The sequence below is a fragment of the Chlamydotis macqueenii genome, chromosome 23 (genome assembly GCF_036417535.1).
Source record: "Chlamydotis macqueenii isolate bChlMac1 chromosome 23, bChlMac1.mat, whole genome shotgun sequence".
In the NCBI taxonomy this organism is placed as follows: domain Eukaryota; kingdom Metazoa; phylum Chordata; class Aves; order Otidiformes; family Otididae; genus Chlamydotis; species Chlamydotis macqueenii.
In genome coordinates, this window is record NC_141578.1 from 3870390 (window position 1) to 3898218 (window position 27829).

General features: G+C 61.8%; 1 protein-coding gene across 4 annotated transcripts in view; it reads right to left on the minus strand.

Moving 5' to 3' along the window:
• Positions 1 to 2826: 2826 nt before the first annotated feature.
• FOXP4 (forkhead box P4) overlaps positions 2827 to 27829 on the minus strand; it is a 56255-nt gene continuing 31252 nt past the window's right edge. For 3 of the 4 annotated variants that reach the window (XM_086765525.1, XM_086765528.1, XM_086765526.1), the window contains exons 4-17: positions 22517 to 22639; positions 20490 to 20576; positions 14926 to 15073; positions 14204 to 14408; positions 13866 to 13970; positions 11584 to 11671; positions 9523 to 9612; positions 8925 to 9126; positions 8738 to 8814; positions 8436 to 8537; positions 4337 to 4458; positions 4143 to 4209; positions 3851 to 4017; positions 2827 to 3608 (exon numbers count right to left, since the gene is read on the minus strand). In XM_086765525.1, coding sequence (XP_086621651.1) covers positions 3464 to 3608; positions 3851 to 4017; positions 4143 to 4209; positions 4337 to 4458; positions 8436 to 8537; positions 8738 to 8814; positions 8925 to 9126; positions 9523 to 9612; positions 11584 to 11671; positions 13866 to 13970; positions 14204 to 14408; positions 14926 to 15073; positions 20490 to 20576; positions 22517 to 22639 — 1728 coding nt within the window. In that variant the 3' untranslated portion in view covers positions 2827 to 3463. The remainder of the gene's footprint in view (positions 3609 to 3850; positions 4018 to 4142; positions 4210 to 4336; positions 4459 to 8435; positions 8538 to 8737; positions 8815 to 8924; positions 9127 to 9522; positions 9613 to 11583; positions 11672 to 13865; positions 13971 to 14203; positions 14409 to 14925; positions 15074 to 20489; positions 20577 to 22516; positions 22640 to 27829) is intronic. The other variant, XM_086765529.1, reaches the window with a different exon arrangement.

Here is a 27829-nt window from a genome sequence, read left to right on the forward strand (position 1 = left end):
AAAAAAAAAAAAAAAAAGAACAATTGGTGTTGGTAGGTTTAAACCCAGTATATATATATCTCAATATATACAGACATACAATTCTGCCACACATTGCGTTTGGTCCTTAACCCTTCCTTCTCCCCCCTCCCCGCCTCCGGCGCGTGTTTGAGGTAAGATACGCAGAATTTTGTAAAATACAAACCAGCAAAAAAAAAAATAAACCGGGGGGAGGGCGGTGAGGGCGGGCGAGGCCGGGAGGGGACACGGTACCTGGGTTCGGATGGGACCCTGCAGAGGCGGCGGGGCCGGGCAGGGGGGTAAGAGAATGAATTAAATTTACCCCTGAGTATCAAACCGGGCACGTTTCCCGTGAAATCACCCACCGTGATTCCCGTTTCGGCGACAGCCGGGGGAGAGGCATCACCTGGAGCCACAGGAATTTCCAAACCTGTGCATGTGTTTAAAGAGAAAAACTCCTTTATATTTATATACTTATTTATATATATAATATATATAGAGAGCGCTCGTCGGAGCCAGGGTGGCGGCTAGAGAATATACGGCGCAGAGGGGAAGGTGCCGGGTTGTCCTCGCGGGGTCTGGGGGCGATGGCGTACAGGGAATTTTGGCTGGATCCATGCAGATCGGGGAAGCATTTCAGGGTGTCTGTACCTCTGGAAAAAAAAGCTTAAAAAAAAATAATAAATCACACCCCAAGAGGAAGCACAGTGGGTGCTGGAGGGTTCGCCAATGCCGGGTGCTTCGTGTCGGGATCGCCTTGGATTTTGCCAAACCGTACGCAAAAAAAAAACCCAGGGGGTTGCAGAGCTGCTACAAAATTAAATTTTAAGACCATGAGGACAAACCAGACCCGTAGAAGGCCAGGTCAATCCCTCCCCAAGGACACCGGGATGTCCCGGAGACCCTGGAGCGGCACGAGGGGTGACACCGGGCGCTGGCGCTGCCCGAAGAGGCAGAACCAAAAACCCAAAAACCCGGGACGGAGGCAGGCCATCCCCTGCTGAGGGGGAAGCGTGGCCCAGCAGCAGCAGAGGGGGCTGGGGGCTGCACCCCGACACCCATCCCGTCCATCCCTCCCCGCGCCTCCACACAAACGAAGCGGCAACGCGCGAACCCGGCCTCCCTCCGGCAACACCCGCCCGCGGCAGCTGTAAACGCGTTTCAATCAATAACTTAAAATCGCAAGACTGAAATTAAAAAAGAGAAAAAAAAAAGAAGGGGAAAAAAAAAAAAAGTAAAAAAGGAAGCAAGTGAGGAAAATACGCGGCGTCTCCGGCCTCACGGCTGCTTCGGACGTAAAGGGGACAGGGCTGCACCCACCTCGAAAGAGATGGGGTTCGGTTTGTGCCCCCCCAGCCCGGGCGGGGTCTTTGGTGGCCGGGGGAGCCCGGTGGGAGCCGGCAGCGATGGGGACGAGCTGGGAGAGGCCGAAGGGTGAGGGGAAGTGGGCGGCCTGGCAAGAAAAAAAAAAAAAAAAAAAATCCTCGCCCTGAAATTTTGGCAGAAGCGAGCGAGGCGGCGGCGCGGGGAGAAACACGGGTCGAGTGGAGACACCTAGCGAAGGGCGGCACGGCGAGCACCCACGCGTGGGCTGGCCACAGCAGGCAGTGCGGGATTTTCTGGGGTTTTAAGGGAGGGGAAAGGGCCCCTCTGCAGCACCAGGCAGGGGGGATGCTGGTGACCCCCTTTTGTACCCCCCCATCGGGCTGCGCCCCCCCCCCGGGGCGGTCGGTGCTCCCCAAGGGGACAGAGCACACCTCTCCAGGACCCACAGCTCTGCGTTGCATTTTCAACCCAAAACGCAGCTCCTGGGGTGCCGGCACCCACACCCCAGCATGGGGGCCACCATCTCATCCCGGGGGACAGGGAGGGACGGAGCAGCACTCTGGGTTGTTCTGGGAGAGCCTGGAGCCAGGCTCAAAACCGAGAGCAGCTCCACATCCATCACAGCACGTCCCCTGTGACCCCACCGCGTGTCAGATTGGCCAGCGCCAGCCTGGCCGTGCTGGAGAAGATGCTGGTCCCCAGGGAAGATGCTGGTCCCCAGGGAAGATGCTGGTCCCCAAGACCGGCACGGGCACCAGGGAGGCTGCGGCTGGTGGCCGGGAGCAGCCCAGCGCTGGGTACCCACATCACCACAGAAAGAAAGAGCAGGGAGAAGAGGGGTGTTTGGTTGTGTCGTTCTCGTTATTATTAATTATTTTTTTTTTTTTGGCATCAATACCATCTGTTCCCCTGAACTACGGACCTTCTGCATCTAAAAAAATCTTTTGGTATCTTCCCATCTGGACGCACACACACACACAAAAGGATAACGAAAAGAAAAGATGAAAGCAGGAGACCCCGTGGCAGCAGGCTCGGCTCGCCGGCCACGGCCAGGTTTGGTTGCTGGGGAATTTCACCGGGATCGGCTTTGCTACCGGCAGGACGGCCGAGCAGCGGCTCACCACCGTGCCAGCTCCTCCCGGGTGGTGGTGGATGCTGCCTGCCCGTGCCATCGCCCGTCCTCGGACACCCTGCCCCGGCGTCGGAGCAGGAATGGGGCACGCAGGGGACCAGGAGCCTTTCCCTGAAGTCGAAGTCACCGGTCGTCCCCGCCTGGGCTGGGAGAGGCGTCACCCGCCGCAGCCGACGTGGAGATGGAAGCGGGGAGCCGTGTCCTCGCTGCCCGGCGCCGGCGGTCGGCCGGGGACGGACATCACTGCTGGGTGCCACCAGCGGGGACCGGGGGGCTCGAGGAGGGCGGGCTGCTCTGCTCGCCGGGCGGTTTAGCAACCCGCCGGAGGTGAGAAGGCAACGGGGACACGGTGCCACCGACGCGCCGCCAGACAACGGTGCAAGCGCGACGCCCAGCCCACGGCAGAGGACTCGCCCTCGTTTCTGCTGTTTCTGCCCCCAAAGCTGGGTGGAGGCAGCGCCTGGGCAGGGTCCGCGGTCCCTCCTAGTGCAAACCCCACTGGGGGACGGAGAGATGACGGCGGGTTCCTGCCATCGCCTTCCCTCCCCGGGGCGGTCGCTGGCGGAGGTTCGAGCATCGCCGGGCGGCAGAGCAACGCAGGGGAAGAGGGGACGGAGGTGCCTTCCTCATGCCCACCGTGCACAGGGAAGGAAGGAGGGACCATTTCGGACAGAAACAACCTACCATCCTCGTTCACCAGTCACTAACCAAGGGAGGAGGGGAGAAAAAGTCCAGCTCTTGGGTTTTCGCTTCTCGTGTCGCAGGACGTCCCCCGCGGCAGGGGTCGGTCAGTCACCGGGGCCGCAGCGCAGGGCAGCGGGGAGCGGGAGGGACGCGCCGTCAGCGACAGGTTGTTGCACCAAGGAAACCCTTTTGCTCTGTGGAAGTGCCTTTAAGAATCGGGTTTACACCGAAGGTCACCTTGGGGAGGTGGGAGCCATCGCTCAGTCTCCAGCCGGGAGGGTGGGAAGGGTTTGCCCCTCGGCGAGGAGGAGGAAGGGGTCCTTAGGACAAGTCTTCCACCGGCAGCTCCTCCTCCAGGTCCCTGTCGTCGGGAATCGTCACATTCTGGTTGGTGGTGGCCATCAGCGAGACGGGTCTGCTGTCGTCCTCCGCTTCGGCGGGTTCCTCCTTCACATGCACTGGATGGCTGCGGGGAGGGAAGCCTTCAGCCTCGGGAAGCCGGTCCCACGTGGATGCAACCCCATGAAGCTCTCAGTCCTTTAAATCCCATCCCTGCGCTGCCCCTCACCCGGGTAACAGGACCCACGGGAGGCAACGAGCAGCTCCCAGTGCCCGTGGTCCCACCGCCCCTTAGCTCCAAACCCTCCAGCAGCCCAGTAACACCCGCCAGCGCCGTCCCTCGTCCCCTCGCCCCCCGGCCAGGCTGACCTGTACTGCTGCGGGGACAGGCGCGGGCTGTTGCTGCCGTTGCTGTTGACCTGCTCCACGGTGCTGCTGACGTCGTCGTGGCCCACGTGCAGCATGCCGCTGGCCGAGCTGGTGTTGATCATGGTGGGGCTGTTCAGCAGCGGGAAGCTGCTCTCTGCCAGCGCAGCCTGCAATGGAAAGCGGCGGTGGCTCGAGGCAGGGAGGATACGAGACCGCAATGGAAAACAGGACCGCGGAGCAGCGAAGGTTTAGTGCCCCAGCATCCCCGACACGGAGGGGACTGGGTCCTTACCTGGTAACTGGCATTAAGTGCTCCATAACCGAGTCCTGAAATCATGTTTTTGACTAAAGTCGGACTCCTGCACAAAGAAAGAAAGCAGAACGATGCACGACTGAGCGCTCCCGGCCCGGGGACGGGGCGTTTGGCTGCAGAGGTGGGTGCAAGAGCAGCTCCCGCGCTGCGTCCCATGGGAACAGAGGACCCACCCTGTCATCTTTGGTGGCCTTCGCTTTTGGTACTCGTGCTCGTCGACGGTCCAGACGGCTCCCTTGACGTTCTCCACGCGCACGAAGCACTTGTGCAGGCTCAGGTTGTGGCGGACGGCGTTCTGCGGGCAGAGCGGGCAGGAGAGCTCAGCGGCACGGCCCCTCGCCTTGCCATCCAGAACCCTCCTCTTCCTCCCCATCCTCCTCCTCACCCAGCCCCTGCGGGTCCCCACAGCTCCGGGCTGTCCCAGCCACGCTCCGCTCGCTACAGCTCTGCAGAGGCACCCGGGGACGCCGCAAACGCTCGCTCATCCCGCCAGCACCGAGAGGGTTTAGGAGCCGAGCCCCCGCGCCGCACGTGGGGCACGACCCCGTTTCGCGGAGCTTGGCCGAACGCCGAGGAAGACGGGGACAGAGCAGGACAAGGGACAAGCCACCCCAGCCAGGAGCCGGGAGCAGAGCCACCTCCTCTGCCGCAGCTCGCTCGGCGACGCTCGGCAAAGCCAGCTAATCTTTCCCGTTCTTTTTGTTTCCCCCCACCCTCCCTTTTTTGGTCCTTTCCCTCCCTTTCTTCTTTACATCGCCCATCTTTACATTTCTAAATGTAAAATAAAGAGACACACACGTAGGCAGACAGCACAGCCCCGAGAGATACCAGCTCCCTTTTCCCCTTCCAACTCCCTGCCATTTGCTACTGCCCCTATTTCATTACCAATTTTAATTTGCCTCTAATTAAATCCTGTGTATTTTTCCGACTCACTTGCTAATCCATGAGGGAGGCAGGAGGCTGGAGTGGAATCTCTCCGAGCTATAATTACAAAGGGCCTAATCACGCCGGGGCTCTGCCTTTGAATAAATTTCCTTGCATTAAGGTTCTCAGATTCTCTGCCTTGCAAATGAGAATGACCCCAATTTCAGGAAGTTGGCCTCGGAGGGGTTTTTTTTTTTAATATTTTTTTTTTTTTATTTCGAGTCCTGATTCGTGATGAGAGACTAATTCGTTACGCTAAAACATTAACAGCAATTTAAAAGGTCGAACGGGGGCTGTATAAACAAAGGAGCCGGCCAACACAACAAGGCAAAAGGAGACACAAGGACTGAACCCCCCTCACGCTGGAAAGTGTTTCAGTTCCCAGAAACTCATCAAACTGCACCATCGCCCCTTTTTCTTCTTAATTTAAGGACAAAACCAAAGCTGGGCTCCTTCCCTCATCCTCCATCCATCCATCCTCCGGCCGCTGCCCCGCGCCCGCCGGCCGCCCCGCGGGGAACTCGGCAAGCAGCTCCCTGGCTCCCGGGAGCCGATTCCTGAGGAAGATTTGGGCACAGCTGGTGCTGCCTGGTGTGATTTTTGGGGGGAATCGAGCACCCCTGGGTCACACCAAGAACCCGCGGTTCAGCAGCCGGCCCGGTTCCTCGGGCGATGCTCGGTGCGGCGCAGAGCCCGGTGCCATCGCCGCTCCCACCTGAAGGGATACGCTCCGTCCGGGACATCCCCTGCCCCGGGGGCGGAGGTGTCCCTCGTCCTCAGGGATGCCTCGTTTGGGACTTCTGTCCCCAAACACCGGGCTGAGCCCCCCGGCCCTCGCTCTCTCCTTGCACCATCTCTGCAAATACCCCGCTCCCTGCCCGCGCTCGGGGGTCCGCAGTCCGGCCGGGGCTGGGTCAGTTGGTGCCCTTGAACCCCTGGCAAGCAAACACAGGACTTCCTCCCCTCGCCAGGGCCGGATCCTGCCCCGTGCTCCCCTTCCTCCTTCCTGTGCGCGCTGGGGGCTCCTCGTCCAAACAACGCCCTGGTCCAAGGCGAGAAGCGTGGCAAAGCCGAAACCTTTCCTGCACGCCGAGACACAGCCCCGGCCCAGCAGCGCCCGTGTCCCCCCTCTCCCCCCGGTGACATCCCCCTGCTCCGAGGCACCGGTGGGTCCGCTGGCAAAGGCTGAAGTGGGGATAAAATATAAAATAAATCCTGGCACTGGGTGGGATGCGATGCAGCCTGGGACGCCTGGTCCCCAGTGCTGGGTGTGGGGCAGGGTGCCGGGCCCAGGACGCGGAGGAGGTGCCAGGCGAGACGCCCAACGTGGGAAATCCTCCCATCCGACGCTGGAGCGGGGGGTCCCTGCCTCATCCTACGGTGGCTTTTGTATTTCGACTGAGTATTTGTTCAGTGCCAGACTTGGCAGCTCTGTTTGCTTCTCATCTTTGTCTTTTCTAATGATGTTTGCTTTACGGCCCCGGCCCCGCTCCCTGTGCCGTGCCGGGGGTCTCCCTGTGGGCCCCTATGCCCCACGGCGGCTCTGCCTGGCCATGGGGATGGGGTCCCCACCTTGCCCCCCGGCACTCCCGTCCCATCCTGGCGGGAAGCTACAGCAGGAGGGAGAAGCCGCAGCAGAGCCGGCGGTTTTCCGAAGAGCGGAAATACATTATTTTTTCCTGTGTACCCCCCTCCTTCAAAAGAAGCCTGGCCTTGGACACTGAAAGTTGTGAAGGGAATCACCTCACCTCGGCTCTTTTTAATCCCCTGCTGTCCATTTTGGTGGCGGAACAGGAAAAAATAAAGAGCAGCAAAAAGGGAACCAGAAGGGCTGGGGGATGCCCCTCCAGGACTTCAACTCTGCCCTTGGATAATGCAGGGTGCGGGGAGTCGCAAAGGAAAAAAAAACCCAAACATTTATTCCTTTCAGCTAGGAAAAGGGAAGGGGAAAGGCATTTTCACCTCCTTCCACAGATGGGGAAACCGAGGCACAGGGCAGCTGCCCCGGCCGGCCCCCACTCTGCCCCACGGCGAGACGCTGTCCTGGGAGCAGCGACAGCCACACCAAGCTCTCTGTCCTGACGCCCCCCATCACTTCCCACCCTCTCCCCAAACCTGGGGGTGTTCCCACAGGCCTGGCGCGGGCAGCAGCCAGCGATGCTCGCAGCGACGCTCGCAGCGCTTGCAGTGCCGCACGCGTGCCGTGAGGGGGACTCCAGACCGACGCAGGGACACGGCCAGCACCAAAAATGGCCCAGGCACATCTGACCCTGCTCCTTCCCGCCGCCATCCTCCCCGCTTGGCACGCGGGACGGCGGGGAGACGCTCGGGACGGGCTACGCCAAAGCCAGCGGCGACCGTAGCGCTGTGGAGCCAAACCAGCCGTTATTCACCCCGAGCTGGCCGCGGAGAAGCAAAGCCCTGCTGCGGCCAGCTCTGCTCTGCAGCAGCAACACACGGGGGCCCCAGGCTCCAGAAGAACCGATTCCTCCTCAGCCCCTTCCCAAACGCTCCATCTCGCTCGCTCCTTGCTTATTCGGAATTTTTTTTAATTTTTTTTTTTTTTTTTTAAGTGTTAGTTTCCCTTTGCCACTTCATGCTGCCCCGAGCAGGAGGGAGCGGCCTCCGTAAACACACGTGGCAGGAAACAATAAATACATCTTCCCTGGTCAGGGCAATAACAGCTCCTCACAGCCACCCCTTTCCTCCGAGATGCGTTTTTCAATTCTTGATTTCTAAACCACCAAGGGGGGAGCAGCCCCAGCTCCCCAAAATTCACACATCAGCCCGGGCCGGTGACAAAGGGCTCCTCCACGCCAAAAACATTCAAAACCTGCACCGCGCACTGGGTGGGGGGAGCCGAGGGGTACAGGTACCCCGCTCACCGATGGCCACACAGCCACCGCCGCCCTCCCTCCGTCCCCGCGGGCCAGCACCCGCATCCCCAGCAGTCGCCGAGACCCAGCCGCAGCACCTCCCGCCCGCCGCGTGCCGTCCACCCCCGGGTTATCGTTAACCTTCTCCGCTATTTTGAGGGTCCCGCTCTTTTCCCTGCCCGTCTCCCAGCACGGCAGTGGGTGGTTCTGCTCCAGCCCCAGCTCCGCAGAAAGCCCTCGGCTTCTACGGCGCAGCCCTTCGCCGTGTCCTACTGCATGGATGATGCCTCCCCAGAGACCAAGGATGCATTTCGGGGGGGAAAAACGTGGGATTTATCCACAAAATAATTCCCTACGCTATCCCAGAGCTGTGCAATGAACTGGTCCTTCACCAGAGGTGCCCACATAAGCCGGAGCATCACCCCGGGTGGGATGGGGCGAGCCCCAGGGCGCTGAGCGGGGCTGCTCTCACCTTCCAGGTGGCCGTGTTCCTCCGGAAGTAGGCAAACATCCGCGTGAACCAGTTATAGATTTCGTTCAACGTTAGCTGCCTGTCGGGCGTCTCCAGGATGGCCTGGGAAACCGGAGAGGGGACAAGCGCATCACTCACAACGCCGCGGCGGGGTTCAATGCCCACCCCGTGGCAAGGTACGAGGGGGTTCAGCGGGTGCGGGGGGTCCCCCAGGACTGAGAAAGTGGGGGGAAACACAGCTCTGCCCTGCGGACAGGTCTTGGGGTGCAGAGCTGAACCCCGCGGCGCGGGGAGCCACTCACCTGCCGGATGAGCGAGGCGTACGTGAAGGGCGGCCGGACGTCCGCATTTTTGTAAAACTCGTGATTCTGTGCAAGTTCTGAAAGAGGGGACAAGAAATGGGGGGGGGGGGTGTAGGGAGTGAAGGGACCCACTTTGGGACCTGGGGACCGTGCGCTGGAGGGTGCTGAGCCCCATCCCGGAGCTCACCTGAAGATATCGGGGTGCAGAACTTCTCCGAGTTCCTCCTGCGGATGGGCCCCACGTTGTGTAAAGTGGAAGAGCTGATGACGGAGGGACCCTGCCGCAGGGGGGTGATGGGCGCCGTGGCGGAGGTGGGGGGATGAGGTAAGCCGTCGGGGAACGTGTCGGAAGTGCTCTTGGAGAGGGTGGCACTGGAGACCAGGTTCAGCTGCAGGGACAGGCGAGAGGGAGGATGGTTGGGCGCTGGCGTGGGGAAGGCGGGAGCTGGGAGAGCCCCCGGCACGCCGGCGGGGCCTGGGCTGGCTCATGCCACAAAGCGGGCAGCGAAGGGGTTTGCTGGGATCGGCAGGGATGGGATGCAGCCACGGGATGGGATGCAATCAGTACGCATCCGAGCTGGCAGAGCAGCACGACGCGTTGTCACTGGCTGCATTTCGTTCCTGCCTGGTGCCCCGCGCTGGCACAAGGGACCAGGACACAGGAGACGGAACAGAGCCAGGGTGACCCTGCGCGGGGCAGGGAGGGGAACGGCAGCCGGTGGCGAGGGGAAAGGCGAGGAGAGGGGGCAGCTGCAGGGACGTACAAGGGAAGGAGGGGGACGTACGCTTACAGGCTGGCTGAAAGGCTTTGGCTCTGAAGGTCTCATGTGAAGGTGGGCCATCATGGCTTGGAGACGCTCGCTCTCCTTTGCCAGCTGCGGGAGGCAAGAAGCAGAAGGGAGACGGTCAGGCAGTGCTGGCAGTCACCGCGGAGGTGCCCACGGCCCGGGGGAGCCGCCCGCTGAGCCCCCAGCCCTGGCTCTGGGCAGGCAGCATCCTCCAGTGTCCCTCCAGTGTCCCCATGGGAGCCACCTCCTGCCTGGCACCAAGCCATCCCGAGAGCCCCGAAGGCACCGTGGCTGTGGGGGGCTGCAGCACCCATTCTGGGGGGCGTGGGGGCTGCTGCTGCAGCCAGATGAAAAATTTACGGTGAAACAGAGTCACTTCTCACGCCTCCGGGCTGCCATCCACCAGCACGGCTCCGTCCCGGCCACCCACCACAGCCCTCGCTGGTCCCCGCGCCGCGGTGCCAGCCATCCCCGTCCCCTTCGCCCTCCTCCAGCCCCTGCTGCCTCCGTCCCACCAGTAACTCCCTGTCCGCCCACCCACCCCTCTGTCTGTCCATCCATCCATCCGGACGCGCAACATCGCTTTAATTGCGCGCTCCCGCCTGTTTACTCCTCGGAGTGCGGAGAAGGGTGAAATATTCACTCTGGCACCAGGAGAGATTTTGAGGCCGGCGGAGGCGATGGGATCTGACACCCGCTCTCTTCCCGTCGCCTTCCCTTTCCACCGCGACCCCTCAAACTCGGGGGCTCGGCCGTGTCCCCGTGTGCCGCCGCTCCCCCCGCCAGCCGAGCCCCCTCGCCGGGCAGGCGTCGGAGCGGGGAGCCGGGCGAGGAAGGAGTTAAAGGCAGGAGCCGGAGCAGAGTTTGCTGGAAGTTTGGAGCAGCTCGGATGCTTTTGCGCTGTCGTGGTGCTCATTAGAGCTGACAGGTCTCCCCTCGTGATGCAGACGCTCTCCGCCGGCACAGCGGGAGCTCCGTGCTGAAAACTTTATAATTGGTAGCTCCGCTGGCAGGTTCTCCTCTCTGCATGTGCAGCTTTCTGCTCGCCCTTCAGCTTTTTTTTTTTTTTTGCCGCCCCCCTTCCTTCCTTTCCCTCCCCTCTTTAAGCCCCAGTAATTGCTTTCAACCTCTCGCTTTAGCGAGGGCTGGGGCGCGGGATGCGATCCCCACCCGGGAAGGCTTTGCTGCGCGTCCCCCCGCCATTGTCACCCCAGGCAGAGGCTGCGTGGCTGCCGTGCATCGTGGCCCGCTGGTCCCCCGGGGCTGGCATCCCCCGCGATGGTACCCACCACGGCGCACAGCGATGGGCGCAAACCCCTGGCCGAGCAGCTGGGCACCCAGGCACTGCCATGCCACAGGGGTCTCGGCGAGCGACCCCTCTGACAGAGACCCCTGCCCCGTCCCAGCTTCCCCCTCGATGGCTTTCAAGTCCAAGATGAAAACTCCCATTTCTCCCCTCCCTTCTCCATTAACCGAATTACGCACGGCACGCTGGGGAGTCGGAGACGCTGGGAGAGGCACTATTTAAAGAACTGGTTTTCCAAAAATAGCACCCTGATGCTGGGCTCCAAAGACCACGACCAATCACCAAAATAAGTGGCCTGATTTCCACAAAGCCCAGCGGCCCCGTGGCTCTCGCTCCGGCAGTACAAGGGCTGGGGCACCGCTCCTGTCCCGCCTGTGGGGACGCACCCCCCGCAAAGCGACACGTGCCTTCCAGCTCTGTGCCATCTCCACAGGGATGCTCCGAGCAGGAGGGATGGCTTGTCCCTTCCTCCAGCCCCATCATAATCCTGCAGGGATGCTGGTACTGGAAAGGAAACCAGTCAGAGGGTCCTCTAGGTCTTGATCCCCATCAGGACTGTTGCCTGGCCAGGGGCAGCACCCCTATTTGGGAAGGATGCTTAAAACGAGCCCCCATGACACTGGGGTGGCTAGTTATCTTGCTAGTGGCCTCGCTGCTCTCCTCCCGCAGAGAGCAGCCAAGACATGGCACGCGGAGTTGGGAAGAAGACGGCTTTTTAAACACGCGTCTGTCGAGGCTGGGGCGGTACCCACCTGTATCTCCAGCTGCTGTACCACTTGCATCTGGACTCGACACTGGGCCGTGCTTCGGTCGTCAAGTGCATGTTCTGTATTGAGGTGTCTGGGGAGAAGAACGCGGGGGTTTACGCCTGGACGCGCCTGAAACGCGGCCCGTGCCGGGGATGCTCCGGCGCTGCTGCCCAAAGCGCAACGAGCAGAAGGGAAACCGAGGCATGAAGGCAGCCAAGCAAACTGGGCTGTGCCTCTGCCTCGAACCTGGGCCGGAGGGTGGCATACGACCCACGGCGTTTAGGAGCAGCCACCGGTTGATGGGAAGTCCTTGAGAAGGCGACTGGCAGGAGGTGCCCAGGAGGACCTGAGGAGCAGGTTTCCAGGACAAAGGCAGCATTATGGAGGTTACTCACACCCGCTAAGGAAATCCCCGAAGGCAGAAGGTGGCATTTCCAGGGTGCTCCTCATCCTACCGCTTTCATACTTTAAGTTTATATGGCACTTTGCGTTTACAAAGCACAAGGACCTTTGGTCCTTGCAGCCCTCCCTCCTTCTCGGGGAGGGGAAGGGCTCCTGGGAGAGACAAGCGGCCGGTGGCGGGGACATTGCTTGCCGCGGAGCCAGGGACACCCCAGCATCCCCCTACGGGGGTCCTTGTCCCTGAACCCAACAAATCCCTGGGATGCACCCAGCCCTGGAGATTTTGCATGGCCGGGTTGGGGGGGGGGGGCGGTGCAAATCCGAGGGGTCCTCACCGGAGGATTGGGACAGGTCGGTGCGGGGATGCCAGGCGGTAGGGCAAACCACGCCAGGGCTGCCCCAGGAACACCTCAAAAGGTGGCATCCGATGCTGGGAAACACGCAAATATCCCAGGACCACGGACCAACGCTCTCAGAACCAAGACTGAGATGTTTTTGCTGAGACATCCCAGGAGAAGGTGCCTCAGGAGTACCTACCCTCATTCCGGACACGGAAGACGGGAGGGAGAGACTCCGGGCGGGAGTCTCCCCCGGCTGTTTGCGACAGACTTTCAGCCCCAACGTGCACAAACAAGTTAAGTAACTGGGACCAGCTGCCAAGCCCGTCTGTGAGCAAGCCCCGCCGGTGTCTCAGCCCTGTTTCGCAGAGCTGCGGCTGGACTGAGCCGCTCGGCTGGACCGAGGGCATGGCCATTTCTCCAGGGAAAAGCTATGGAGAGCCTAGGGTGGGCTGAGTGGGAACGGAGATGTCTCCCACCACCCCTCACAGGCTTTTATAAACCACTGCGCAAAGGATGTACTGCCCCTTCGCGGCCCAGCGCCGAGGCTTTCCGAGCGGCTCCGTGGAGGTGATGCTCAGGGGAGGCTCAAGGCCAGGCCCACGCTGCAGCTGGGACCCTGCAAGGCTCTCCCGGCACCGCCACCCAGCCCTGGCCATCCCCTGCCAACCCCAGCTCCAGCTTCCAAACTGGAGCTTGCTCATCTGCCCCGTGCCATGGAAACATGCCCGGAGAGGCGGGGGGAGATGCCTTATTTAGGTTCACCCCGTGAGTCAGATGCGGAGAAAGGAGGACGTAGGAGCCTGACCCACTCACTCGCTCCATCGCCACCAGGCAATGCCTCCCTGGCCTCGCCAGGCGGCCTTCGCACCTCCTCATCCCCCTCCTCATCCCCCTCCTCCTCTACAAGGCCTCTGCCCGGCTCCTTCCCTGGGAACGAGGAGGCCGGTGCGGTCCGAGGGATGCTCCTGCCGGAGCCGATCCCGAATGCATGGCAGTGGACAGGATGGGTTTGTAAAAACCTCAAACCTTGCCGACGGAGAGCAAAGCGCGCACGCCAAGCAGACAGCCGGAGAGGCGGTGGGGGAAGGAGCAAGCAAGCCCGTCAGTTCCTTCTGATGTCTTTGCTAAAAATCCCGGCTACAAAGAGATCTAATTGCAAATGAACTAATTAAGTAAACCTCTGACGAAGCGTGAAAACAATTTGTTTGACCCTGACGCTAGCAGAGGGCTCTTCGACAGCGGAGTTAATCAGTCAGCGCCGGAGCCCACAAGCAGTGTCAGCGGCTGCCGCGCTGCCATCTGCTCCCTCCCCTCCGCGCGCCCCCCAGGAGCGGAGCTGCTCCCCTCGCCTGCTGCCCGCTCCTGCCCGCTGCACGGGGTCTGCTCTCCTCCAGCAACAACCCCTGGTGTGCTTTCTCCTTTTGCACGGGGCCCCAGGCACACACACTTTGGGGTGTCCAGACTTACTTCCAGCCCCGTGCTGTCCTGGCCCGAGAGTGTGGGCTCTGGTAAAACCCCCCCCAAAAAAGGGGGAGCACTTACTTGACAAACTGTCCCAAGTCCTCACAGAGGGTTTCGCAGCCGGGCCACTTGCACTCTCCGTGGCCGTAGAGCGGGTGGGAGCCGGGAGTCTCTTCGTGGGAAGAGCTGCAGAAGAGGGAAAGGGACCGTCAAGATGGGGCAGCCGGGATGCTCCAGCGTTCCCGTGCACGGGATCGGCCCTCGGGGACCCACAGGAGATGCTGCAGCGATGGCTCCCTGCCCTCCATGGGCACACAGCCCCCCTGGCCCCGCTGCCAGCCCTGCGGGTGATGGATCCCAGCCCCTTCCACCTCTCCAGGGATAAAAGCACCAAGTGCCAGGGCCCGAGGCGGCTCTACCTGTCCCTTCTCGGCGTGTGCATGGTGCTCTGTCCATTGGGCAGAGGGTGATGGGAAATGGGAGGCGAGACCTTGGCGGCAGAAAACGAGGTAGAGTTGGAGGTGTTGGTGGTGAGGTCGAGGCCTTCTTGCTTAATGCTGTCCTCCACGGGCTGGGCGGCCGTGACCTCCTTCCAGAGCTGCTGGAGGTCCGAGGGGCACACAGCTACGGCACGGGGAGAAAGCGCCCGCTGTCAGCGGGGAGAAGGAGCAGCCCCCGCTGGCACCCACACGCCAAGCTGGCTCGGGACCCCACGGGCTCCCTCCCTGCTCCAGCCAGCACGGCTGGGTTCCTGGACCATGCACTGGGAAATCATCGCTCGGAGCCGGGCACAGCCCTCTGTGCCAGCAGCTGGCAGGGGAGGCTCCACGGCCCCATTGGGAACCCAAAACCAAGCCATCCGAGGCACCCAGGGAGCCCCACGAGCTGCCCTTGGAGGGGAGGAGACCCCTGCATCCTGGTACCCCTCTGCAAGAGGAAGCTGGGGGCCCAATCCTGCGCACAACCCAGCTCAAACTCTCCCAAGCTGCTCCGGCCGTTAACGCCCAAACTTTAGAGGGGTGCATCAGGTAAAGCAACGCCCCCCCAGCCCCCTCCCCAGCCCTCCCTTGCCTGGAGCGAGGACAAACAGCAGCTGTGGGGTCCCCCACCGCGCTCCCCACCCCGGGCAGGGGTCCCTTACCTTGGGGCAGGGTCTGCAGGGGCACGGTGCCCTGTCCCGGCGGGAGGCTCACCAGCCCCTGGCGCTGCAGGTTTAACAGGTGCTGCTGCTGGAGCTGCTGCATCTGCAGGAGCTGCTGCTGGAAGGCCAGCTGCTTGTTCCCTAACGGCTGCCGGGAGACAAAAGGGAGAAATCAAAGCGCGTTATTTCCAGCCTTGCAGCAGAAGCCTCGCAGGGAAGGCAGCGGCAGCGACGGATGCCCGCAGCGGCGGTACCGTGGCCGTGCGTCCCTCCGTCCTCAGCTTGTGGCTGAGCTGGACGGTGGCTTTGATCTATGGGAAGAGGAGGGGAAGGAAAGGAAAGGAGAAGGGAAAAATAAAGCATGGAAAAGAGAGGGAGCGAGCAGAGCTGGCGGCTTGTTAGGAGCAGAGACCCAGCTCTGCCTGCGAGGTGGGCGAACACCGCGGGGTCCCACGGGAGGAGGCTGAGCCACTGGGCAAGGTCGCACGGGTAGAGAGCATCACAGAAGGAAATGGGGCTGCCAGCACCCAAAAGGCATCCTAAGACTGCACAGATGCACAACACCATCCTTTAAACAGGAAAACAGTCTCTATTTGTCAAAAATGACCATTATGGGGAGCAGAAAACAACTGTGCATGGGGGAGCAGGCACCCAGCGCTCCCGGCCCCCAGGCACCGGCACCGTGCCCCCACCCCGGCCACGAGCATCCCCCAGGTAGGCGACTCTTCCACCCGTCCCCACGAGCCGGCCGCGCTCTGAGCGCCACATCCAGTCCTAAACTAGTTAGGCAGGACGGGTCCCCGGGGAGGCACCAAGAAATCCATGAGAATTAACTGAAGGGGAGAGAATTCAATTAGGGATGGGGACAGGCAGCTGCTAATCCGAGCCGGCCACGGAAGGGGAGCTGCCCCCAGCCTGCCCGGCCTCATTAGCGGGGCAGGCGTCTCCGTAACCCCTTGAACCCCTCTGTTTGCACAGACGTTGTTTGCGGGATGCGAGGAGCCGGGCTGGCAGGCAGCGCGAGCCGGCGTCGGCCAGCCCCAGCAGCAGCTCGGCCCCTCTGTTATCCGGAGCACGGGAAGTGCCCGGTCCCCTCTCGGCACAGCAAGCCCCTGCCTTGGCAAAACCCACCAGCCGAGCCCGTGCTGCGGCGTTTCCCCCTGATCTCACTGCGCTCCTGAGCGGGGGCACTTTGCAGCCCCATTGCCCAAAAAGATGTATTTTCACCTCCACGTTCTTGCTGACGAGCACAAGAGCTTTGCAATAGGAAACGTCCCCCTTTTTTTTTTTAATCTGCTGGCAGGGTCTGAGCATCGCAGGGATGCCAGGGATGTGGCACAGCCCCACCTCGCTCTCTCCATGATCCCCGAGGCCACATCTCGTGCTCTGCTGAGCAGGGAACGGCAGACAGACTCTCCCTGGCAAACCCAGCTCACAGCTTAGTTCGGAAGCAGCACGTGCTGCCGTACCCGAAGCAGCGCCCCGGGCCCCGCGGGATGCAGGCTGTCCCCCGCAGACACCGCCGATGCTCGGCCAGGGCTTTGTGAAACGCAGGGCAAGGTCGGGCTCCAGGCACTGCCTTGCAAAATTCTTGTGATCTGCAACTGCAAGTCCTGTCTAGGGCACAGAGAGAGTTCAAATCTGGTTTCTCAGCCTCCAAGGGATGTGCAGACTCCTCCCTGTCCTCTCCACCTCTTGGCCACTGCAGAATTGGCTCCCAGAGTCAAGTCCGGATCCTCTCTGGCTTTGCTTCAGTCCTGCACCTCCAACATTTGAAGATAAAGGCGCAAATCTAAGCAATTCCCACCCAGCAAAGAGAAATCCCCGCGCTCACCCCTGCTCCTGGAGCACGGTGCTGAGCCAGGAGGGCTCCAGGCCAAGGGACCAGGGGAGACCATGGACGGCTAGGACCACGATGGAGGAAAAAAGGCAGGACCAGGCTGTGCGCCCGAGGGTCTTAACAGAGGCAGCGCTGCCCCCAACAGTGTCCCGGTCCCCTCCAAGGGGAAGCTCTGCCACCGCGTGGGACAGACACGCATGTCCTCGCCTGGGTTAGAAACTGGAACTGGGATGGGATGGGATGGGATGGGCTGGGCTTCTCCTCCTCTTCCCGGCTCTGCCACCGCCCTCCCCGGGGGCCCTGGGACAAGCCCAGGCTCTGCGCGAACACAGCCTCATTCATGGCACTTCCAGGCTGCGGCGCAGGAGGAAATTGGGAGCGGATGAAGTCACGCAGATCCTCAGGGCACGTCGCCTGCGCCTCGTAACCCAGCTGGGCTCTCCCGACCTGGCTTCACCGGAGACGCGCGGCCGGCACAGTCAGACCCCCAACCAACGTGTGGTTCTGGCAGGGACAACGCTGACCGTGTTGAACCTGGACCTTTACGCACTTCAAATCCACGTGCGCGTCCTTCCAGCTTCACCAGAGCAAGGACCGGCCTCGGGAACATGAGTCCTGGTTCCCATCGGATGCACAAACACCCAGCCTAAGCCAAAACAAAGTCCACTTTCTCCCTGGGGAAACCAGTTTGCACCGCAGAGCCAACAAACGGCACGGGCTCAAAACCACTGGTGACCCACGGGCAGACCCCCCAACAGCACCCACCGGCCCGGCGGCTCCAAGTCAGGTCCTGGAGAAAGCACGGCGGTGAGAGCCTGAATTTCAGCCCCCCCAGCACCCACCGCAGGAGGCTGCTCTGCGTTTGGCCCCCACGCTCCCCTAAATCCCAGCCCCAGCGCCCGTCCCGGCGCGGGGGCTCGGGGTCCGGCGCGTCGCCTGCGCTCGGCGTACATTAGACGCAGATGACTGGGTGCAGCTAGCGGGGTAAGAGCCGCCGTCACTTTGATTTATGAGCACATCAGGAGGAGTTTCGGCGTGACACGCGGGACTGACAGGAGCAGTTCATTAAGCTGACACTGAGGTTAGGCAGCAGGCAGCCCCCTCCGCGTCACCCCCCTCCCCTGCCCCACCGGACTCCGGAGAGGGACAAACCCCCTCCTCAGCAGCTCTGGGGGCACATGGAGACCCCCGGGGGATATTGGGGTCTCCACACCCAGGCGCTACTTGCAGCAGCTGGGCTTGGGGAGGCAAAGCGGCCAGGAAAGAGCGGGATGGCAGACACCGGCTTCGCTGCCGCGTGCTACGAGGGCGAGGGGCTGCCCGGCGTGGTCCCAGCCCTGCGCAGCAGCTCCTCGCTCCCCCCACGCCCAGGATGCTGCTGGGAGCTGGGGGTTCGCCCTTACACCCTAACGCAAGAAAACGTGCTGGGATGGGCTGGGATGTGCTGCAGCTCAGCCCCATCCCAGTGGGATGCACGGACGCATGGATCAGCCCTTCCTCACGCTCCCGCCACGGCGCAGCTCCTTGCAGACCGCGGACACAGAGCATCCCCCGCATCCTCTGGGACAGGATGCTGCCGCCAGGCGCTTCCGACACGTTTCCATCCTCCATGCTCTCTCTTTTCCTGCTCTCCCCTTCCCCGCGCCCGTCGGGGGGTCTCCAGCCGCCCCATTCCTCCTGGGGAGATCTGAGCCGCTCCTCGAGATGCTGCTACCTGCTCCCGGCACGGCGGCGGCACAAAGCCGTTCCCACCTGCTGCTCCCCCTCCGCGCTCGCAGACGAGCCGCTGGCTTACAATCACACCCAGGCGAGCCCTTGAAATCAAGCAGAGGGAAAGCAGAAGGGCTCTCGGTTTACAAACCTTCCAGCGCAGCCGTCATTAAATATCGCCGGAGATTTCCATGAAGGAGCCGACGGCGGCCAAGAGCGGCTCTGCGGCAGCATCCCAGACACGCCAGCTATTCCCCGCGCCGTCGGGGGAAGCAACGGCATTGCCGGTCCCGGCAGGCGCGTGCTGCTGCCCTGACACAGGCTTTATTAACAGCAGCTGCCCAAATTCACAGAGCGAAGCTGATCCCACAAAGCCCGGTCAGGGTTTTGGGGAGGGGAAACTACTTGTGGGGACCCTCTTGCTGTTTTTCGGGGCTGCCAGGAGCTGGACACGCATCCCTTCAGCAGCCCCTTCCCCCCGCTGGCCACTCAGACTTTCTTCGCAGATAAATTTCTCATCTCCTCTGTACCATTTAATTAAAAGTTAACACGCGCTTTTTAAACCAGGAGCCCGCTACGCGAGCCTTTTGTTAGGGCTTAATTATATATCCGTTTGTGGCTGCAATATAACATCGCCACGGCCAAGAGGAAAGTCCTTGAGGAAAGCTCAGATTTATGCCTCCCCCGTTCCTGGAGCACAAGCAGCTACTCCAGCTCCCGGAGATGGCTCCGATAAAGCCTGACCCCCACGCACGCTGCGTAAATATGCCGACACCCCACCGTGAAAGCCCGGGGTCAAAGTCTATTGAAGGCTCGAGAGGACGCCGGCCCGACCCCGAGCCGCGCGAGCCACCCGATTCCCCCTGCGCCGGGGCATCCAGCCCCCGCTGCAGCGCAGGCTGGGCTTAAACGCTTTCTCCTTCAAAAGAAAGCTGAGTTTTTCGGTGCTGAGAGTTGATGGGCGTGGATCAGGGCGGTGGATTTTGGGAGGGGTGATTGCAAGGAACAGCCCCAGCATCCCATCCCTCTGCTTCCCGCTGGTGCTGGGCAGAGGACAGGGACCGAGTGGCACCGTGTGCCACGCAAAATCCCCCCACGGGCACCGATCTGGGGGCAAAAACATATAAGGAAGGGAGGAAAAGGAGGAAATCGACTCCTAGCCTCTGTGTGACCGGCACATCCCCAAAATCGAGCGCTGCTGATACAGCCGCACCACCTTGGAGTGCGTTACTACGGGAAGGGACAGGAAAACCTGTTTGGCAAAGGGAGTCACACGCGATTGATGCAATCACACCGGCATAAATACTTCACCACCACGCACCCACCTCCCCAGCAAAGGGCCCACCGCCGCCGACCCGGTCACGGGGGGCTGACAGCGTCCCCTTGCCTCGGTGTCTCCCGTTGGAAAAGCCCGTTGCCGGCACCGCTGCCATTTCACGCGGCGCTTGGGTTTTGCAGAACCGCCTTTCCTGGCAGGAAAAGCCCTGCTTCGGGTTCCCACCTGCCTGCTTGCCAGGGTGCTGCCGTGCCAGCTCAACAGGACTGGGCTGCCCGACCCGAGCCGTGCCGAGAGCCTGGCAGGGCCAGCGCGCGGGGCAAGGCCTGAGTCGAGCCTCCTCGGCTTCCCGCTGAGGGGAGGATTTGGAAAGCCCTCGCCCTGTGCCCGCGGGGCAGCGACTCGCCCCTCTCGCCAGGGAGGGTCCGGCAGCTCCGCCGAAGCTGCCAGCCCACTCCCACCTCGCAGTTTCCAGATGCGCCGACAAGGACGCGGGCGCCGAGAACGACGCAGCTCGGTGCACGTGCCACATCACAGATAGGGAGGAGGAGGAACTCCCAGCAGCCGGACCAGCCGCCCTGGCACCCCCCAGGAGCAGGATATGCTCCCGTCTCCCATCCCTGCTGGCTTCCAGCCGGCTGCCCTGGGTGCTGGGATCCATGCACGCCTTGTTTTCGCCGGTCCCCCTTTTATTCGCTGCCAGATCTGATGGCCCAGAACCCATCCGCGTGAGCTCACCTCTTTGGGTTGCTGCTTTCCGGCTTGCTGCTGCGTCAATAGCTGCAGGTGAAGCTGCTCCTGTTGCTTCTTGTAGTATTCCTGCAACTGGGAGGGATGGGAAGGGAGAGAGCAGCTCGGATTAGCAGCAGAAACACCCCGTTCGCATCTCCCCAGCACCGGGCTTTGCCACAGCTCCTGGCACCGTGCCGTCAGGGCAGGCTCTTGGCTGCGGGTTAAGAGGGAAAAAACGCCCGCGGATGGAGTCAGGGCTGCGGAAAAAACCTTGGGCACACACTCCTAAGGGCTCCGGATCGCCACAGCGAGTAAAATCCCAATGCCAAACCTGACGGTCGTTTCAATGCCAACCAGTCGCCCTGGCTGTCTGGCACCAGCTGGGTCTGCGAGCCAACACCTTGCCTGGTACCGGGACGGAATGGTCACAACCCCCCCCGCCCAGGCTCAGGAATTTCTGTGCATCCTGGGATTTTGCAGCTGCGCTCGGAGTGGTTTGTTCAATGAGGGAATACGAAATGCAAGAGGTGGGTGAGCCCCTGGAGAGAAGCTCCGGCACATAACGCTGTGTTTCAGCAGCGGAGAAACCCCATTTTGGGCACGGTGGGACCCCCGAACACCCCTGGCAAGCGCTGCGAGAGCTGAGGGGCTCCCAGCGGCCACGGCCCCGCTCTGGCCGGTGCAACCCTGCGAGCGCCGAGGGCTCGGACCCGCATCCCCCTTCATGGGCACCACGCGGGCAACCTGGCTCCTCGCAGCACCCCAGTCAAACCAGGGAGTTTTGCTGGGCCAGTAAAATGGAGAAAAACACCCCGGCCCCACGATGAGCTGCCAGAGAGGGTCCCAGTTAGCAGGAGGCAGCGCTGGGACCTGCCGGCGTTGCCGCCGGCTCTCGCCCTGGCCCCTAAATAAACTGTTGGTGATGGATTTGCTGCATGTACTGGGGGGGGCCAGAGGCACGGGGAGGTCAGCGAGACCCGACAGCCCCCTCCCAGGCAGCCGGTACCCCTCGCGCAGGGGCGACGGCGGCTGAGGAATGCCCCTTTGGATGCCGGGAAGCCTTTATCAGCTCGGGGCTGACAGCGCTGACAGCAGCAACTTTGCTTTTTCTGTCGGCGAACAGGTTTGGAAAGCCTGGGTGTTTACCCGAAAGCCAATCAAAGCCAGGTCTCTGCATCACGGCGGAGCGCGGCGGCGGGAACATTGGGTCAGGGGTGAGAGGTGTGATGTTTGGTTTTCTTCTGGTGGAGAATGCGAGCTATTCCGGCCTGGGTTGTTTAATTTGCAGTCAAACGTGTTTCTTTATCCGGCTCCAAAGAGGCTCGGAGAAGGACCCACCCAGCGCAGTGTTTACCCTTTGTTCTTTCCCTGGGGCCAACCTTGAATCCTTATCGGCCTATTTGGAGTAAACAGGTACTGCAGGCAGGAGGAAGGGTGTGGAGGATGCTTGTGGGATTTCTCCTTCTCTCCCTCCCGCCGGCGGGAGGTGTTTACCCAAGCAGACCTGTTTTGTTTCGGAGCTGAGGTTTGTTTTTTTGGTTGTTTTTTTTTTTTTTTAATTCTCCTCCTTTTTCTTCCCTCCCTGTACATTTCACATTTGATGGAACGCTCCGGAAAAGTCGAGCGGGGCCGTGAGAAACAAACCCACGCGCTCAGGGGCTGGAGCTGGACCCAGGCACCTGCCCCAAAGCCCAGATAGCGGCCGCGGGGGCTCTGCTTGGGCTCCACGGAGCCAAAAGTATCCACCCCAGCACCAATCCACCCCCATGAGCCAGCCAGCCCCAAACCAGTCTTTGTGGGGGAGCTTTTTGGGCTTTAAGACCCTGATTCACAGCGGCAGCGTCCGGCTTTGCCGGCATCGTTAGCACCCGCAGCTCTTGGTGCTGGATGCGCTAGGATTTCCCAAGGAAATAGAGAGGGAACGCAGGAGCCCAAGGAGGAAAGGACCCATCCGCCTGCCCCCAACAAGCTCCAGCGTTCCCAGGCACCAGTGAGAAACGGCTCGGCCGCCCCCAGCGCCGGACCCGCGTTACCTGTTGCAGCATTATCGCCTGCTGCTGCTGCAGGAGGGCCTGGAGCTGGGGCGGCGAGAGGATCTGCTGCATCTGCTGCGGCGTGATCATCTGCGGGGACATCATGGCCACGGACACAGGGACCTGCAGAGAGGAAGGACGCGTCACGACTCCCAATTCCAACCTTGGAAAACCCTCCCCCAGATGCCAACAGCCTGCGAGTGCCTCCCACCCCCTGGCTCTCCCGGGGCACCATCCGTACCCCCCATCCTCGTGTCACCTTGGGGTGAAGCCCTTGGCCACCGCTCGCTCTGTCCTGGCACGCCAAGGCCACCGCTGGGGACACAGCCACGGCAGGGAGATGCCCCATGGTGCAGCCAGCACTGGGGCCAAGATTCCTAAATCTCGAGGTTCCCTTCACTGGAAGGCAGGATGCTCTCTGCCCACGGGGTCTTCATTAAACGCAATTTAGCCAGGGGAATTGGGCACCGAGAGGAGCCATCGTGGCAGCCAGCTCCCAACCACAGCACCATCCCCTCCTGCGAGCACAGGAAAGGACTGCTCCTTCCCTCGGGGTCCGGGAGGAGGGAAACACCAAGGGAAGTGGGGAAGATACCAATCACCCAAATAACTTTGCACAGCAGAGCACGGAGGAAGAGGTTACCGGGTTCTCCACAGGCACATCAAAGCTTTACCTCCAGTTGACACCAGTAACTCACGTAATTACCGTGTCAAGTGCAGGGAGGGCTAAGCAAACCTGCCAGCCCCTGCCTCTGGTTATCACAACACGGGTCCACGCCGCCACAGCACAGCGCCGGAGAAGGTGTCGGTGACGGATCCCAGCCCCACCAGTCCTGCCCAGGTGGAACCGTGGCCATCAAGAGCTGCCTCGTCCAGCCCAGCCCGGCGCCCTTCCCAAGGCTCTGGGCAGGGTTATGGCTCTGCTGTGATTTAATAACCCTTCCTGGCTGCTCCTTTTTCCAAGGAAAGGAGATGACCGCTGCCGGTCGGGAGCAGGAGGGCTGGTGAGCCACCAGCAGCCTCCTGCCCGCCCTTGCCCACAGCCTCGGGCTCTTCGAGGGGATCCCGTGAGGAAGCAACTCCTCGGCACACGGGATGCAGCAGAGCCCGAGCCAGGCTCCCCGTGCAAGCCAAGGCCCCAGTTTTGACCCAAAGTAGATGACTTCTCATCCCCTCAACTCCAGTCTTGGGACCTCGGAGACCAAAGGACAGAGAAACAAAGCAACCGGCTTTAGGACACCCAGCAAAGTCCAAATGAGAGCCCGGTCCCTGCCACCCCTCCTCCCCAGGACCCCCAGCGATGCTCAGACTCCCCAGTCTGGACGTGCTGCCCACCCTGGGGGCTGCATCCCCCTTCCAGCCATTCCAGCGGGACATTGAGCGGGGAGGGGGACACCGGGGGTGGCCCCATGCAGTCCCTCCCGTCCCATCCGTGGCGAGCGTCCGGCCGGGCTGGAACGTGCTGACCTTCAAGGGAGATTGCAACGGCTTATCTGTTTATCCAGGCATTTTGCTGGAGGGAGGTGTTGGGAGCGGGCCGAGTTTCATTTTTGGCCGGCGATCTCCCCTCCTCAAGCTGCCTTCGTGTCCGACTTATTCATGAATTCCTGCGCGTTCCCACCTGAGGGCTGCTGCTGGGCGCCTGCGCCGGCTCGGGACGCGGGAGCATCCCCAGCACAGAGAGCCAGGAGAATCCCAAACACCTTCCGCAGCACCGGCGCCGCCGCGGAGCCGCCGTTTCGCCGGTCAGGTGCTCGCAGGCAGCTGCGCGAAGCCCTCGGCGAACATCTGGGAAGGAGGGAAGCTCGCGAGGCCGGCAAGACGAAGAGCCCCGCTCGCCGGGAGCTAAGCATCCTGCTAATTTCCCTTTGCCAATTCATCAGCCGGCAACGTGCTCGGAATGAGAGCCCCTAATTAATTGCTCATCCGCATCCCCCCCCAATGCGGGCGGCCTCCCCGCCCCCACCGCTGCCGCGCGGCCTCTCATACACGTTCGCTGGCATTTTCAAATTGGAGGCATCCTAATTACCGGAGAGTTATAACACCTTCCATTTCTTGCCCAGCGGACTGACACCCTGTCAAGAGCAAAGAGAATTGCCAGAGGTTTTGACAACACTAATTGCCCCTATAATCTAAAAACACAAAGGAGAGGCGATTAGTCGAGAGGGGCCCAGCTCTCGATCCGACACGAGGTTTTCACAACGTTACAAGAAAACAAAAGCGACGCTTTTTAGAGTTTGATGGCTGCTAACAAAAGCAGAATTATATTTTCATACAACCTTTATCTGCATTAAATGGCTTTTTTTTTTTTTTTTTTCTTCCGCGCTCGGATGCGGAGCTGACTCGGGGAAATGGCGGTGCCTTCGCGAAGGGGGTGAGGTGCGAACGGGGCGAACTGCTGCTGGCTCTCACGACGGGCGTCCAGAGCCTCCCCAAGCCTCGATGGACAGCGAAGCCGCACGAAGAATTTCCCTCCAGCCTGGAAAAACGTCTCCCAGCTAAGGTTTCCAGGGAAAATAGGAACTTTCTTTGGTGAAAGAGGAAATTCCGATACACAGAAAGTTTTGCTCCCGCTGCGGCCATTCATCACGCGCACCGGGGAGGCTGCCGCCGGCTCGACCCCGGCGCGGGGCGGCAAACCAAGGTGCTGTGCTTCTCCGCCCCGCGCTCCGGTGACAGCCCCAGCTGCCTCTGCCGGGACGGCGGCAGCTGCTGTCCCAACAAAACGAGATGGGGATGGAAATGTCCACCCCTGCGCCGTGGGGGCACCCACCGGCAGCCGGGCTGCTAACGGGGAGGGGGCCGGCGTGGCACGGCGTCCCGGGACGCCGAGGAGCACGGTTCAGCCCCTTCACCTGCAGCCACCGCCGGCGTGCCAGCTTCCCTGTGCCAGGCCAGCCTGGCATCCCCGGATAACGGGGTGGCTTTGGGCAACTGCCACCTCAAAAGCTCGGATCCAGGCAGCCGCGAGGGCTGACACCGCAAGCGAGAGCCAAACGGCATCGTGCCCACCTGCCTCCCCTCCATCCCGTCCGCCCAGCCGCGAAGTCCCTTGCCCAGGTGCCCAAGCAGCCAGGAACCCTCCTCGCACACGGGCGGTCGCACCGCGCCCACCAAATCCCTCGGGAGGCGAGTCCCGGCAGCCGGCCCCGCCGCAGCGGCTGGTCCCCGGCCGGTGCGTCACGAGCTGGCATCTGCCAGACACCGACTCGGGAAGGGTTTGACTCACTCCTTGGCCGCCTGCCACTCCGCAAAACTGCTTACTAACAGCTCCGGCTGCCTCCCAGAAAGCCCCGGCGCTGCGGCTCCGACCGGCCAGCGGGATCTCGAGGGGGCGATTTTCCAGGCGGTCCCAGATGGAATCCCCCCCGCGCCAGAGGACGGGGCGGGTGCGGATCATCAGGCGGCGGGCGGAAAACGAGACGGGTATCACGGGGGAAACTCTGCGCTCGGCGTCAGCGCGGAGCAGCTCTGCCAAAGCCGGCTGAGCGAAACAGGATTTGGCCGGGCGTAACGCAGCAGGATGGGGGAGCAATGCTTTTATTTAAATTTTTTCCCAGTTTTTTTTTTTTTTTTCTTTACGGGAAGCAGGCTGTGACTCCCAGCCACGAGGCAGAGCGGGGAAAGCCGCGGCCCGCCGGCCGGTCTTGGCTCTGGGCGCTGCGGGGCTGCCATCAGAGGGACGGCCGCCCTCCTGACCCCCCAGCAGCTGGCTTGGCACAGCTGGAGAGTCGGGACGTCCCCCGTCAGCCCGGGGCGTGCGAGCAAGCCCGGCGGTTTTGCTCAGCCCCAAAGCATCCCTGCACTGACCTTCACCTCCCGGCCAAGCCGTCACCCACGCCGGGAGGTTGCCACAGAAGCCGCCGCCGGTCCCTAAAACCACACACCCAAGCTCCCGCGCCCAGGGCGGGCGCAGCCCAGACCTCATCCCAACCCCATCCCCACGGACCTGGGGGGGCTCTGGGACCATCGGGGTGAGCAAACCTCTCCCGACGGTGGGCGCACGCCAGCTCCCTGGGCTGTTCCGCGCTTCCCGCAGAGCCCTAGGCGCTGCGCATCCTTGTCTCTGATCTAATCTCGGGTTTTAAATCCCAATTAAAAACAACAGCAAACATGTTTGCTCTGTTTTTCTTTTTTTTTTAGACCCTTTTCAATTCCAAAACCAACAGAAACAGACCGAGGAGGTCGGGAGCGGGGAACAACCACCACTAAGAGCAGCTTCGGGGCTGCTGGTTTTAGGGGCAGGGGGTGAGCAAATTGCCCCCCCAGAGCACCCACTTCTCTCTGGGGAAGAGCAAACCTTTCCCTTCGAGCACGACCAAAGCACGCAGGCGCATCGACGCGTCCCCTCCTGCTCTCAGCATCCCCGGGCAAGCTCCGAGATCCAGCTGGCTCGGAGCGTCTGCAAGAGCTTCAACCGCCCGGGGCTGGGCAGCGATGCCGCTCACGTCGGCGTAACCCTGGCCGCAGTTTAATACACCCTGATGGGTGGCACTGGGCCACCCAAACGCTGCTCTACCCCCTTCTCCGCTCGCACCACGCTGCGTCTGGACCTTTCCAAGACGGGACAGGGACGACGGACCAAAATCTCCCCAGGGTCAGAGGGGAAACTCAACCCAGATCTGCAAGGGAGCTCCGGGCTGGGTTTTACGGCTGTGGGGTTATTTTACGGACACTTCGAGCAGCCGTAGCACCAAAGGCGCAATCGCCCCGGGTGGTGGTGGCAGGAGGGCAGCAGCACGGGGCGAGCAAGCAGGCAGGTGCATGGAGGACAACCAGCGTCTGGGGTTGGAATCAGGAGGAGAAACGCGTTCAACCCAACGCGCATCCTCCCGCCGAACCGGGCCGTGAGTCGCTGGAAGCTGAAAGGGAGCCGGGCCGGGGGATGCTGGCGGCCGCGGCCTGGGGTGAGCTGCCGTCCCCGAGCATCGCCCGGGCAGGATCCGTGGCAGGAAGCATCTCCTGCGTGAGCACGGGGCGCTGGCACGGCTCGTCACGCCAGCGATTTCATTGCAAATCAACTCCTTTGCTGCCCCGTTAATCCAAAACGCCGTTGCAGTGGCGGGGACGGTGACGGGGGCTGGCAGAGCTGGGGGCTCGGGGAAGCAGGAGGGGGAGCGGCGGGGGGGGGAGGAGGGACGGACGGCGGTGCCGAGAGTTCAAATGGAAAAATCTAGCGCCGCGCGAGCCAAGACGGACGGGCTGCTGTGTTTTTTCCTAGAGAGGGAACGCAGAAGGGCTGGTATTGATCTGTCTTCATTACCCATTTCACTCAAGTTTCAAATCAACAAAACACACTTTTCCGCTCCGCTG